Source organism: Nothoprocta perdicaria, unplaced genomic scaffold (genome assembly GCF_003342845.1).
Source record: "Nothoprocta perdicaria isolate Ctin4 unplaced genomic scaffold, notPer1 scaffold_51, whole genome shotgun sequence".
NCBI lineage: Eukaryota > Metazoa > Chordata > Aves > Tinamiformes > Tinamidae > Nothoprocta > Nothoprocta perdicaria.
In genome coordinates this window covers 4,128,541-4,142,726 of record NW_020455766.1, presented here as the reverse complement: position 1 = coordinate 4,142,726, position 14,186 = coordinate 4,128,541, and the positions used below count along the sequence as shown (strand labels likewise).

Here is a 14,186-nt window from a genome sequence, read left to right as displayed (position 1 = left end):
TTAACTGCCAGGGACAACTAAGCACTAACTGCCTTCCCGTATAAAATATAATGTTTTTGTCAACCTTCACTCAATAAAATAATATTCCCACATACCAACGGTTTCCAAAAACAGTAGTTTTGAAGATTTAATTGCAGAACAATTAAGTTAGTGAATATGCAATGAAAAGACAGTAAATTTTGGAAGATTAATGACATCAGGGATTATATTTTTTCATAAATCCATATGGTGAACTTGTATAACCACCACCAAAAAAGAACAGGTAAGCCAACAAACAAGGCCAAAGTTCAGGATCAAGTATAACTTTAAAGGTGGTGTCTTCCCTGAATTCGGTCCGATTTTTGCAATCAATTTGGATATGACCAGTACTACATCCGAGTTGTTTTTATAAGAGAAAAACGATGCATTGCCTACTTTTTATTAAAAGAAGAGATATGAAAAATGTGGCATTTAATTTTAATTCTTCCAGCTTTTCTACCTAATTTGGTAATTTGGCTAAAAGTGAGAGAAGAATTGTACATTTTTGATTGTATAGGATCTGTGGAGAAGAAATAACAGTAATTTCCTGAACTTAATAAATCTTTGCATAAAACAAATGAGAAAAAAAAACTTAATAAACATACAGTATCAACGACTTATGGAATGCATTCAAGAATTATTTACACTTTTTCTCTCATTTTCACTTAACAAGTATCTGCATTTTCCTAGCATTCTTCTGAACAAAAAAGCTTTATTCTTTAGGAAATTGGGAGAAATTCTGTATACAACATTCTAAAGTGAATCCACTATGGTTACTTGCATTCAAGAGAAGAGACCTAACACTTCCAATAATGTTTCTCATGTAGCATTATAGATGACAGTCATCATTAAAATACTAGCAATTATGCACCTACTCTGCATATAACAGCAAGAGCAAAAAAACTCCACTCACTAGCAAAGAAATTCAAATAGTGGTTCACTTACTTCAAATTGATCCAGAGCAGAGGTAGGCGCATTCAAAAATGCCAAGAAAGAATTCTGTGAGTCTTGGTGCTTTACACCTAGAAAACAGCAGCAAGTTTTTAAGCTACAGAAAAATGACCTTTTCATGGAGGACCTTTGCCGTGCTGGATCAGGCTTCTCGAGTATCCACCTGAGCCATTATTTTTTACTGAGCTGTCACATTCGATCTGTTTTTCAGACTAATTTTCCTTTTTTTATTATTTTTTATTTTAATAGTTATTTTCTGTATGTGCCCCAAGCAGAAGGCACAGGATGCTCACGTGCTGATGCCCATGTACAGCAGCACACACACCAACCCAGCGGGTGCCAGCTCTGCTCTGCCAGTGACAAAGCAGGTTCAGGGTGGCTGTTAGGGAAACACACCAAATCTGCAAGTAACTTCAGTTCCTTGACATGTGCTCTCAGCCACCTCTCACTTCGGAATGTGTAAAAATAAGGGAGTCCTGGGCGAAAGCTTCCCACACCTGTGCCACACTGCACCAGGGTGCCGTTTGCAGCCAGCAAGGGCAACAGGACCCCTGTATCATCCAAGGAAACACAGGCTGGGGTAGCTGGAGTGTTATTTGAATACCTTTGTCTGATCTCTCTTTTTTGGCATAGTTCAAGTCTTGTTGTGCACATTATTTATATATGTGCATATATTAAATGCATATAGACCCCAACTTCCTGAACAATAGAGAAGTATTATAGATACTTGTGATGACCAGAGTTTGCAGGAGTGTTTGCTGCTTGAAAGATTGATGCAATCAGAGCTCATCTGTGCCTTAAAAAAGTTTTGGGATCTTGCTCTAACTGGCAATATCATCCTGCTTGCTCTAAATACAGCCATGATATGAGATGAGATGAAAAAGTTATAAAGAAGTCTTTTGTTTTTAAAATATAAAGACATTGAAAACCTACTAGAAGACTAGGACTCATTCTCAAATGGCCATCTATTTCACAGAATCATTTTTTGTTTCTTTCTTCCCAATTCTGCTAGTTTTCTGGCATAAAATTATCAGGAGCAAAGGATGCATGTACTGTATGCATCCTTTATGCTGCATCATATACATATGTATGATTTTGTGTCAAAATCATAATAATATAATGTTTGTGTCAAAAGGATAATATTAATTTTCCTTAAATCATATAATTTTCTTTTCCCCCTCTCCCACTTAGAAAAAAAACTGTCTATACTTCCACAAAACACAATAAGGTTTTAACACTGGAAAAAAAAAACCACATGGTAAAACATTAATTACAAACACTTAACAGACTGTAACCATGCACAACATATAAGAAAAAGTTCAAGAACCTAGAAATGAAAGTTAAACATTACAAAGCATCATCATCAGGGAAACACTACCAAGAATTCCTCTCCAAGAACTTAGATAAGTATAATGTGGCTGCCAGTGCCAAACATCAAGTAACAGCAATCCCCTACATTTTATTAGCTGATCAGCACCAATCTTTTCTGAATGTTCTATATAGGCTTGTATTCTTTTACCATTCAACCAGCACTCAGGGACCTATATATAGCATACGATTCTTATTACAGTACATTACTGATTGACATTGCATGAGGTGGCAAAGGCTGAGCAATATATTACAACCCTAAACAGCAATTGTTGCCAGAGTTTTGCAACTTTGGAGTTCAGTTCCTCTACAGAAAAATCAGGTAACTGAGTTTGGCCAGAAAAATGACTTCTTCCCTTTTGAACTGTAAGATACAAATACTAGAGCTACCATCAGAATTGAAAAGAATCAGCCAGATCAATTATCTTATTTTTTTATACGATTTTTTTAAATTTCAGAATTACCAACAAGTTTCCTCCTAGCAACAATGCTGAATACTGTTGGAGAGATGTAGTGGGATGTACTCCTGCCCATCTACCACACAGCAAGCAGGAGCGCGCTGTTCACTAAGTGCAGAAACCCATGAACACTGTGAGTGCCTCCATAGATGTTTTCTCTCAGCATAGACAGGCCCAAATATTGATAATAAAAAACACATTGATTGGTATTCCCAACACAAAAGGGAAAACTGATAAATTCTCCAATATTTCTAGCAGTTTTCTGATCAATCACTACACATATGCCAAACAAAAATAATGGAATAATGCAATTTTAACCCAGATAACGTCTTATTGGTTCGAGTGTACGAACAAAACTGAAGGATATTGCTAAGTACTTATCAGAAGTGCAAAAACAACTGCCATGGGTACATCTTACCATGCAATACTTGTGCTCACAGTCTCTTGGTATCATATATCCTGTACTTCACTTGCAAGATGACACACTTTAATTGATAAGATGTACCCACCAATGTGAAACATGTTCTTATTTACTTGGATATCAGTTGCCATACCCTTTTCTGATCTAAGCTCTTCTGTCTCCTTTTTCAGTCTTTCAATATCTGTCAACAGTTCCAGGTTCTTCTTCTCAGATTCTTGCAATTTACTTCAAAAGAATACAAACAAAAACCCTATGTAAATACAGAGAACCTGTGACTCAAGTCTCTTCCCCCCCGCCATTTCCACATGTTATTTGGAATATTGCTCAGTTAAAATCAATGCAAGTCAAATGAGGAAGACATCATCAAATAAAGAATGAATTTAGAAAGCTTTTAGGAGCCATTTAACTACCTCTGTTTAGCCTTTAGCTCGTGTCTAATTTCTAAGGAACCGTGTGAGCCTTTATCCTGGGAATGAGAAAAAAAGACCACATCTAGTTTTAAACTTAAAATCAGATAATTTAATTTGTTAATTCACAGTGTCTATGAAACCAATAGATTATGCTGAATATTTTTTTCTCAGTCATTCCAGTTAGCTGTTTCAGTGCTGATTCACAGCAACTCCAACTATTACACATTTGCACCGCACTCATCCTCTTTGCCCATCAGTGCAAACACTGCTTATTCCATTCCCACAGGACATACACTGCTGCCTATCACAGTGTCTGCTGGCTTGATTAGCCCAAGGTGAGCAAGGTATTCCCTGTTTACAGGTAACATCCTTGAATCTCAGCTCTGCCCAAGTGATTTCTCAAAGCTGCAAATCATGTCAGTGCTTCTCAAATACAACTAAGAGAAGAAATGAGTTTTTGCTTGTACTTAAAAACCCTGAATCACATCTGATTGTTCCTCTGCTGGGGGCCCTTTCCTCCCCTTGTATTGACCATCTATGTGCTTAGGAACTGTGCACCATGGCAAGGATGTTACTGTAAAAATCAATTTCGTAGAGAAAGCCATAATAGAGAGAATGGATGTGAGTTTAAGAGAAGGTTCAGAAATCCTACTTCAGCCTGAGTGTCTACTCCAACCTCCAACTACTCAGAACAATAACACTGCACCTCCAACCCAAGGGATTCACAATTTGTAAATGTAACTATTATCCCAGAATATCCAAAGAGTAGTTTTCTTCTCATGGCAGATTTTGCATTTTAGCTATTAAAATCTCTTTGCTTAATAAACTGTTAGGAGCTTGTAAAAGGATATAGAATACCAGCCAAAGAAATTTATTTCTTTACTTTTCAGCAGAACGTGTAGTGATTAGCAGCAGTGCTGACTTATGCATAAACATGCCTGAAACCCAAACTGAAGGATTCTCCTGTAGGCTCAGAAAAGCACATGTTCCGTCTTTGATTTTTTCTCCAAAACTAGCAAAGGAAACAACAGGAGATAGTTTCAGTGGTGGGTGCTACAAAGAGGATTCTTGCCATTAAATCTTTTCACAGGGTGCCAAGAGACAGTCTTGGTAATAACTCTGGGGCACTAGAAGAATAGAATATATTGTAAGATATATGAAAAAACTCTGTTTGAATTTTTTACAATAATTAGGAGAGATTATACTGTTAAAGGTAAATGTCTCCTGAAAGTCTGCCAGATCTTCCAGATTCCAAATTTGCACAGTGTTCAACTGATCATACAATGAAATGAGATGTGGTCTTTTTTTCATATTTGGATATAAGAAACGGAAATATCATTCCTGATCCATTTTTGGCTGTGAAGATAGGTAGAATAGTAGATGAGTCTCCTTGGAAGAGGAGTCAATAACCATTTAGAACAACTCAATCTTACCACTCTGTAGAGATACAGGAAGCTTTGACTTTATTCAGCTCATCTTGAATAGCCTGTTTGGCTCGGATTTCTGCATCAAGAGCTGACTGCAGTTCCAGCCTTGCTGACATATCTAGTTTTGCAAAGCGACGCATCTTCCAGGGCATGTCCTAAAGAAGGATAAAAAAAGAAGAAAGAGCAAAGGGAAAGATGGCAGCAAATGAAGGGTATAATCAACTTCAAGAGCAACATCCTTCAGCCTATTATGTTCTCGATATAAGAGCTTATCAATTCCAAAACACTCCAAAAAATTCCAGGGAATATTATTATTACTGTTGTAATTTTTAAACTCAAGTAATAAAAGGCAAGATGACTATGTTATGCTGTCATAGTCAGTAAAGGAGAATCTATATTCTAGTTTTGAAGTTCATTCATTCAAATGATAGTTACATAGATCCCTGCAAAAATGTTCATATTTTGTCAAGATTTCCAGGTTTTCATGATGTACAGTATAGCTACCCTTTCAACAAATTTATATAACATTTTAAATCAGCTACACCTAAGAAAAAATCACACTGCTGTTTAGTTAATTGGTAATAAATTTGGCATTTAGGGGAAGGGAACAAATTTAACTTTCGAGTAACACACACTCTATAGACAAGTTATTACTGGAGCTGAAACTACCAAATTACTGTTGCTTTTTTCAAGCCCAAAAAGACATCTGATAGATGGAGTTGGAGGCTTACTGTTGCTCTTGCACCCAAACTGGAATTCCTCAGGGCCTCCAGTTCTTCCGTCATTTTGGAAGCCAAGGCTTGAAGATAACCTCGAGCATCTTTTTCATCACTCACCCTAAACAATATGGTAGAAAAAAGCAAGCGTTGTAACTAAAGAATTTAAAGAAAACACAGAACCCCTTTAACAAAATAATAACCAGAAACAGAAAGGAGAGAAAAACAAATTACAAACCCCAAATTAAAAGAGCTACAGAGATCAGGAAAAAAAAAAAGAAAGAAACAGAAAGCAATACAAAACTAAACCTTTGCTGCTTTGAAGCACTCCATTAAGCAACATGGAGGACTAAGACCAGAAATACAGATAGAGAAATAATATCCAGGTAAGTATTATCCAGTAAACACATCAGCTTCCTGAAATTCAGAGGGTGGCAAAGAAATCATTAGGATTAAACCTACTTCAGGGAGGAAATTAAAACAAATGGTATATCCAACAACTAACAACTGGGACACCCCAAAAGCATTGGAACTAGGGGCTGTCTGTGAGAGCTCACTTGCTACTCTATCAGCTGGCCATGAGAAGCAGTCATTAAACAGTCATGCTACCGTTTAATGAAGAAATAGTGATTAAATTAAGGAGAATTTAATTCTAATGTTATCAAACAACATAAGCCAGGTGAGGCGCTCTCATTCCTTAACTTTCTTTCTATGAAGACAGGCTTTCTGAATGAAAACACATCAAAGGAAAAGGCAAGTCTGTTTGGCAGAATCTTTAATCATCAGCTAAAAAGAAAATCCTTCCCTTGATTAACCACAGCAGTAGATTCTTTCTTTCCTCACTTTGTCTTAGGCATTAACAGAGAGAAAAATAACTAACCAAATAAAAAGCTGCTAAGGCTGCTAGAACCTCAAGGAAACCGAGTAGCTCATGATCAGCCTGTCTTCGGTTCCCTTCTTACTACTAGTCCTGAGGACCCTGGACTGGGGTGAGCAGGTTCTCCCAAGTGATGCTTTTGTCTCACAGTGATCTCTGCAGAAAGGGATTTTCCCTCAGTGCATAGGAAGCAATTTAAGTTTCTCTGGGTGATGCTATGGGGTTCACATAAATAATGAATACAGAAAATGAATAATTTGCAAGTTTACTGTTCATTAATTAAAAACAATTTACTATTTCAACAAAGATTTATTTGTGAAGCAGCAAATGCTGACAGAGAGCACAGGCTCTGAAGTGCCATGGGCGCAGGAGAAACCAGCCTCTTGGGATGCTGCCTTTGGGCAAGGCCCCAGTGCCAAAGCCACGGGTTAAACATTTACAACTTGCAGTGGCTTCTGTATGCAGAGTTTTAAGACGTGCACAAAGTTTAAGACTTCTAGAAGGAAAATGGCTTTCATGTACAGGAGGCTAAGGCAAACACAGCAACCATTAGCCACAGAAATCCCACCTGAACTTAAAAAAAAATGAACAAATAAACAAAACCCAAAGCAGTTCTTTAATATTTCGGGCTTTGCCTTCTTTACCACCTTTACAAGGGGTGGGGAGAAACCTAGAAGAGAAACATGCGCTGCTTCTATTGAAGACAATGAGAATTTTGATATGAATAAGCCTGTATTTTTTCCCCAAGATAAAAGGGGAGGAAAAAAAAGCAAGCCCAATGAAAGCACCATATAGGCTTTTTATTTTTTTTCCCCATAGCATTCTGGGTTATACACATTTTAACAAGCATATAAAGAAGATTTTATCATATGTTCAAATGCAAACCATTGGAAGTATAAGACTGCTATGAAAATTAGAAGAGGGGAAAGACATGAGAACTAGCAGAAAATGCAGTGGGAAGAGTATAATGAAATGCAGAACAAAAAGAAAATAGAGTATAAATTGGAATAAAAAAGGTGTGAGGCTTTGAATGCGAGAAAGTGAGGTTTTTCAATGTACAAAAACAGAAAAGATCTTAGAAATCAATGCCTTTCTGATGGCCATTTTTAATGGCACACAAACTTTGCAGAAGAAAGGAACAATGTCAAATTAAAACTAAGTCAGCACCTCTTTAAATACTTTTCTATTTAAAGCTGAGAAATCACTAAGTGTCCAATTTCATGGCATATATACCGTTCCTCATGGGAGATGAGGAATCCCTTCAGGTGGTTGGTTTACAAGGCACAGAGCTTTGAAGCTCTAAGCACTGAAAAGTTGCAAATGCAAAACCTCACAGAGATGTTTCACAGAACATAGACATTATAGAAAATAAAAAGTGGGCAAACATAAACAAGTAGTGTAATTTCAGTCATTGTAATTGTCATCCACTAGATGGCAACCTTCTCTTTTCAATCCTACCATGCGGATTAAACATTGTATGAATCCAGTATTTCTTGGAGAATTGGGTTTAGTTACTGTTTGCTGGGGTTTTTTTTTTTTTTTGGTTGGTTGGGTTTATTTTAAAGATAAAATAAGAATGATAAAGCTACTTTTAGGAATGTTTTCTTCCTTGCTTCCCTTTGCAGAGCCCTAATAACCACACCCAAAGTCCTAAGAAATAAAAGTCCATCAGCCACTTACTTGTTTCCTCAAAATTTAGGTTCAGTTAACCTGTCTGTTTTCATGTGTAAGTGAAGTCTTCCAGAAAGTTAGTTCACTAGAGTGCCTACAAATTTCTGTATGATTAAATGTTACCTCTTAGGTCTGTCAAGAAATTTTTAATCCCTCCATTTATTAATCCCTCAGCTTGTGTTTGCTTTCTTCTGAGAACAATCAGGCTTCAAAATTTTCATAATTACTTTTGAATTTTTAAAGATTTGATTTATCACAGATGATTTTTTTTTCTCTCTCAGAAAATCAATACTTAAAATAAAAATTAACTATTACTACAGTTGGCTGGAAAGACACTAGACTGCAAGGACAAAAATCAGGTGAAACTTCTGAGTACTGACAGTTGAACAGAAACATGATGTCCACTCTATGGACATTACCCATATTACGGATAAATGAGGTGGGATTTCCCTCATCCATCTGTATGAACCCAACAAAATGGAACTCCTCATCAACCTAGGTGTCTAAGCTTCCTTTACAAGCACGGGAAAGAGAGGCTCCTATAGGACCAGTCATCTGATTTATCTTAGCTGACTACTGTAAGAACCATTCTAAAATTAGGTTAAATGAATCCCACTCAGAGAGGCTAATAAGTTAAGTTTCTTGCCAAGTACTCTGGGAATCACTACCAAAGGTTTCCATTGACCTCCTTTCTGCAGGAGATCTGAAATACAGCACTGTGGTTCCAAGACTCATTTTTTTCAGTGATCGCATTAACCTTATATGCAATGAATCTTTTCCCTATCTGCCAAACGAAAATTTATAGCTGGCTATAGAAGCCTCAATATTTCTTATTCTTGTCAAGGATTGATGAGTAGTTTGGATAATATAAGCTTGTCAATCTAATAGCTCCATTAAGGCTGAACAATCTGCGAGGGTCTATTGCTACCACATCCAAATTTGCAATGAATTTTTGAGTCAAGTACATATTAAAAAGTTGGCTATATTTATGTTTGCTTAAGATGATAATATCAAAAATAAAAAAGCTTTTGGATGCTTGCCATAAACAAGATGCAAAAGAGCACAATAAGAAAGCAGGGAGAGGGCAACAGGCACATGATAATCCATGAAAATCACTTGCATTTTATAAAAACTAAAAGAAGGAATAGTTTAAAAGGGCTCAAGGACTATCTGCTGTGAATGAGGCAATGATTTTAACCTGAAATGTGGACTCAAGCAACGTGCAAGATTTCCCAAGAGAGGAATCTAAAAGACTATGAGCAAATGCTCAAAGGAAATAATGAACTCTTCAGGCTCTCCTGCTTAAAACAAGACTAGAATGAACCCCTGAACTATAGAATAGGTTGCTGAGGAAAAACAGGCAATTAATTTCACCTATAATTTTCTATGCTTCCGACTCAGAGCTCAGAAAAAAAAAAAGAAGAGATGGTAGCCTAAAAACATTTTTAAGTAGTAGTTCTTCTTAAAGCATGCTCCCAATATATAACACTGTTACAATAATACTTTATTGGAAAATCTGTTAGTTTTGGAGAGGCAAATTAGGTGTACCCCAACGTGTCATATCGTAGACACTGCGGTGTCATAAAGATGATGTGTGGGTTTAAATGGCATGGTTTTCTAGAGAAAACAAAGGCTTGTACCTTCTAAATTAAGATTAGTTTAAGTTAATGTTTTTGTTTTTCTTTTACAATGTTTATCATTGTTACAGATGTTTAAAAACATTAATATAGCGCCCCTGGTTCAATAGCAAACAATTCCCAAATAAGGGCCTACTTTCAGCATGTAGCGCTGAACAAAATGGATAGCAGATGGAACTACCACATATCTGGGCATCAAAAGCAAATTAACAAGAAAAAAAAAAAATCTGCCAAGATATGCCTTCTCACCACTGAACCAAATTGGACATAGGCAGGCAGAACTATGGAGGAAAATGAGATGGGCACAGCAATTAGAAAAATTCTAGATGACTTCTGTCTCCTTAATGTTTGCTAGGAACAAGTTTTAACATAATTCTTGAGTTTTTAGTCCTATTTCATAACAAGAAAAGATCAACAAAAGTGTTATCTTCAGTTACGAAAGTTATAAACTTAACTACACAAGTTTTTTCATTAAGTATCTTTAGAGATAACAGAAACTCCAATCCCAAATCTTCTTTTCCATCCCCCAGACATTCTCATGTCTTGCATCTGATTACACACAAGATGCTTTATCATATATGTGAACCACATCAGTAGTACATTCTTAAAACACTAAACCCTCATATAAATTGGAGAAGAGGCTGTCTTAATAGCTGTTGGTATATTTTTACATAGTGTCAAGTAAAGCAATCCACAACTAAGTCTGCCTTGGCTTTTTCCAGACCTTCCAAGTTTTATGAGAGCTTTCACATGTAAATCTGAAAAATGGAGTTTAGTTACCTTGGTGCATTTAGACAGACAAGAATTGTCTCAAAGCAATCAAAAAAATCCCTGGCAATTATAAGGAATGTGAAATGACAGACTTGTCTGTCTTATTATCTGGATTTTATTCTCCTGAGTATCTAAAAATTTCTGATGAATTACAAATTATGTCTTTTTTTTAAAAAAACAACTTCAGTTTTTTTTTTAAACAACTTGAATATTCTTTTTTTTTCCCCCCCTCAGTGATGCAGGCAGTCCACTACGCTTACAGTTGTATGAGGGGAAAAGATTTACAAGAAACATGCACAAATTATGCCTTTTAAATTTCTACTCAGACCTCTACTCTACTACGGATAAAATGTACTGAGACGCTAGGGACTTGCTAGCACATTTTGGAGCTATATCATTTTATGTAACAAACACTGTCTAAAACACTTCCAGAAACCCAGAGCCCAGTCTTTCTTTCTTGATATGCATCAAAGTTTTTATGCAAAAGCCAAGGCTTTCTCCATATTTGGACAACAAAATTATACTGACATTATACTGACTGAACAATGTCCAACTAAAATTCTTTAAAAAGCATGTTTCCCATTTTTACTTGGATGCAACAAGCTAGATTATTTAGCTTGAGAGAGACAGGAAAACGGGAGGAAAAAATCCAGTAGGAAACCAAAAAAACAGATTAGTTTATGATTATGAAATCTTCCCAGAAGTGAAAGATCTGTACAAAAATGTCTGAACACAGATTGTTTCCACAGAAGCTAAACGTGACAGTGAGCCATAAAGCAGGGGGAGAAGCACCAACGGAGAAGAAAAATAACAACCACTCTGAAAAAGCTTCTCTTTTCTCCTCGCTTCTCTTAATATTTTCAGCTTGTTATTCTCTTCTCAGTGTACTTATTCAAACTAGAGAGAAACTCTTACAAACATCTTGTCGCTATTTAACAGAAGTGTTTTTGCTGATGTCACTTGGCTGGAATTTTGTCAGCTTCTGACGCTCTCCTGGTGGGAATCCCATGAGAGCTGCCGTACCTGGGTGTCATTTAGCCGAAGGAAGCGGGCACGGAGACCCCCACGGAGCCCCCCACGGAGCCCGTGTGGCTGTTCCCCAGCTGCGGCGGCAGGGCCAGGGCAGCGCTGGACTCGACTCCCGCCGCCCTCTGCCAAAGCCGCAGCCGCACCCAGGCCGGGAGCCGCTGCCCTTCAAACAGTTGCACTTGCAAAAACACTTTTGCTCTTAAGGAGGAACGTGGTTGTCTACCTTCAGGCATTCCTGAAATCCCAGGCAAGGAGAGAGCTGGATGCCGGATGTAAGCACTCGCAAGTGCCACACGCAGGCTTCAGGGCAGCCCTCCCACATACCAGCCTTTGCTGAGGGCTTCTGCAACGACACGTGGGCCGAGCACTCACCACTGGATGATCTCAGTGATCTGGGCCTCCCAGTGGGCCACGGACTCCTTTTTGTCCGCCAGGTCTCTCATCTCTTCTTCCAGCTGCCGGTTGTTCATACTTAGCCTCTCAAACATGGTGGTGAGCTGAAAGGGAAGTCAAAGAACCTGCTAGGGACCTTCCCTGCAGGGCCAGCACCGCAGTCGCCCGGAGCCACATGGCCCCTTGGTGTGTTAAAAGTTGGGACACCCTTCCCAATAAACACCATGGAACAGCAAAAGCCAGAATTTCTTCTTCTCAGGTATGGCCTTAGTTGTACTGCAAGGCCTTACATTCTTACTCAGGTAACTGAGTTTCCTGAGAACTGGTCCCTAAATATGTGCACAGTTACTGTGTTGCACAGTATACAGGTGGAATACTCTATTTTGAAGAAAAAAACATTGGAAGTGTGAAGCAGGAGCACCAACATTTCCATAGCTCACACAAAAGAGCCGTATCCCTGCCTTGCTCGGCTCTATGGCGAACGTGAGGCTGGACAGATAGAGCCGTGTGCCAGTACCGAGATGCTGCAGGTGTCTCACGCTCCCCTATTTTTCATTTTCCTCACTTGCAGACAGGCAAATGGAAATTAAATGCACATCTGTAAGTACAATATAGCAGAGCTAGCAATTAACCTCCCTCGCAGTCACCGAGCTGCCACTCATACGTGCCCCTTCCTCAAGACAAAAGCAGGAGCCAACCTGAGTGGGTTTGGGGGGCTAAACCTCCATTCTGCTCCATAATTATTCACCAAGTCATAATGGGAAGCAGAGATTGGACCAACCTTCCAGGAAGGCCTGCTCAAGGGAATGGAGCACATGTGAAAGGCTTCTTTTAGTACTGAAATAAATTAACAAATCAAAATGATGCAAAAATACCCATTTTTAATCTGCTCTGCCCTTTTTTACTGCTCATATGACTACTCCACTATATATTTATCATTTAAATGGATTTATCATGTAAATAGGCCTATTTAGTGAATGTCATTTGACAAGACAAATACAAAGATAGGCAAATTGAAGAGAGAATTAAAAAGAAAAAGAACAAGACAAAGCAGAAAAGCTATCAAAGTGACTAGGCTCTTACTGTTCTTGAACTATGCTCATACAAATGCATATACTGGTAGGAAAATATACTTTAATTTGAACATTGACATGCAAATAGACTTACTTTAAAAAATAATATAATTTCATCACATTTTAAAAGCAGGTTAATGCATTTAAAAAAGGACAGACAAGAATAGCAAGATACGGCCAATCCATAGTGAACTTGAATGACCAGTCAAAATAAACAATAATAAGATAACCTAAAAGCATGAAAAATTATTCCTTATTCCTTGTTCAACACAATCTTCAATTTAATCTCTTTATCATTTGGATTTTTTAGTATCTCAAAGTAACACTTAGTCTCTTCAGGCATGAGGGGCCCTATTTTTTTTTTTTTTTTTACAGTAATTGACATGCAAATCCATTCTCTGCAATTACATCAGTAATGATGTATTTTAATATTTGGATCCTACAACCAAGCACCCCCTTGCTTTGTTTAAGCTTATCATACAGTCAAGAGATTCTCTTATCACTCTGCAAGACCATATAACTGTATTCTCTGTCATATTCAAACACATTTATGTATATAAATATGTGCTTACATTCTCAAATCCAGACACATGTACATGGGTGCAAAAAATTAATGCAGTTCTTTACTTAAATCTAACATTAATCCCAACTTCTTGCATATTATTAATTCTGCTACCAATCAGGATTTATGAGAGACCACAACATGGCTCTGAATAGTGTTCTCGTATACTCAAGACTCAGCTAACCACCACTCACCTTATCAAGCTCATTTGAAAGCTTTTTGTTTTCTTCTGTGAGCAGAGTTTTTTCTCGTTCATATTTCTGTTTAAATTCTGTTTCAAATTCCTCTCTTTCACTTTGGCTAAGAAACAAAAAGAGAGGACAATTAAAAGGTTTCCTATTTTGAGAACCCACCATAATACCTGCTTAAATATGTGAAGATCGATGCATACAGTGTCTGAAAGA

General features: G+C 37.5%; 1 protein-coding gene across 3 annotated transcripts in view; it reads right to left on the bottom strand.

Annotated features, from left to right (window-relative positions):
• Positions 1–14,186, bottom strand: part of CDC42BPA (CDC42 binding protein kinase alpha) — a 145,552-nt gene that overhangs the window by 29,218 nt on the left and 102,148 nt on the right. For all 3 annotated transcript variants that reach the window (XM_026048044.1, XM_026048043.1, XM_026048045.1), the window contains 6 exons: positions 13,977–14,082; positions 12,127–12,251; positions 5,785–5,890; positions 5,060–5,208; positions 3,350–3,441; positions 964–1,040 (listed from right to left, as the gene is read on the bottom strand). In XM_026048044.1, the coding sequence (XP_025903829.1) occupies positions 964–1,040; positions 3,350–3,441; positions 5,060–5,208; positions 5,785–5,890; positions 12,127–12,251; positions 13,977–14,082 (655 nt within the window). The remainder of the gene's footprint in view (positions 1–963; positions 1,041–3,349; positions 3,442–5,059; positions 5,209–5,784; positions 5,891–12,126; positions 12,252–13,976; positions 14,083–14,186) is intronic.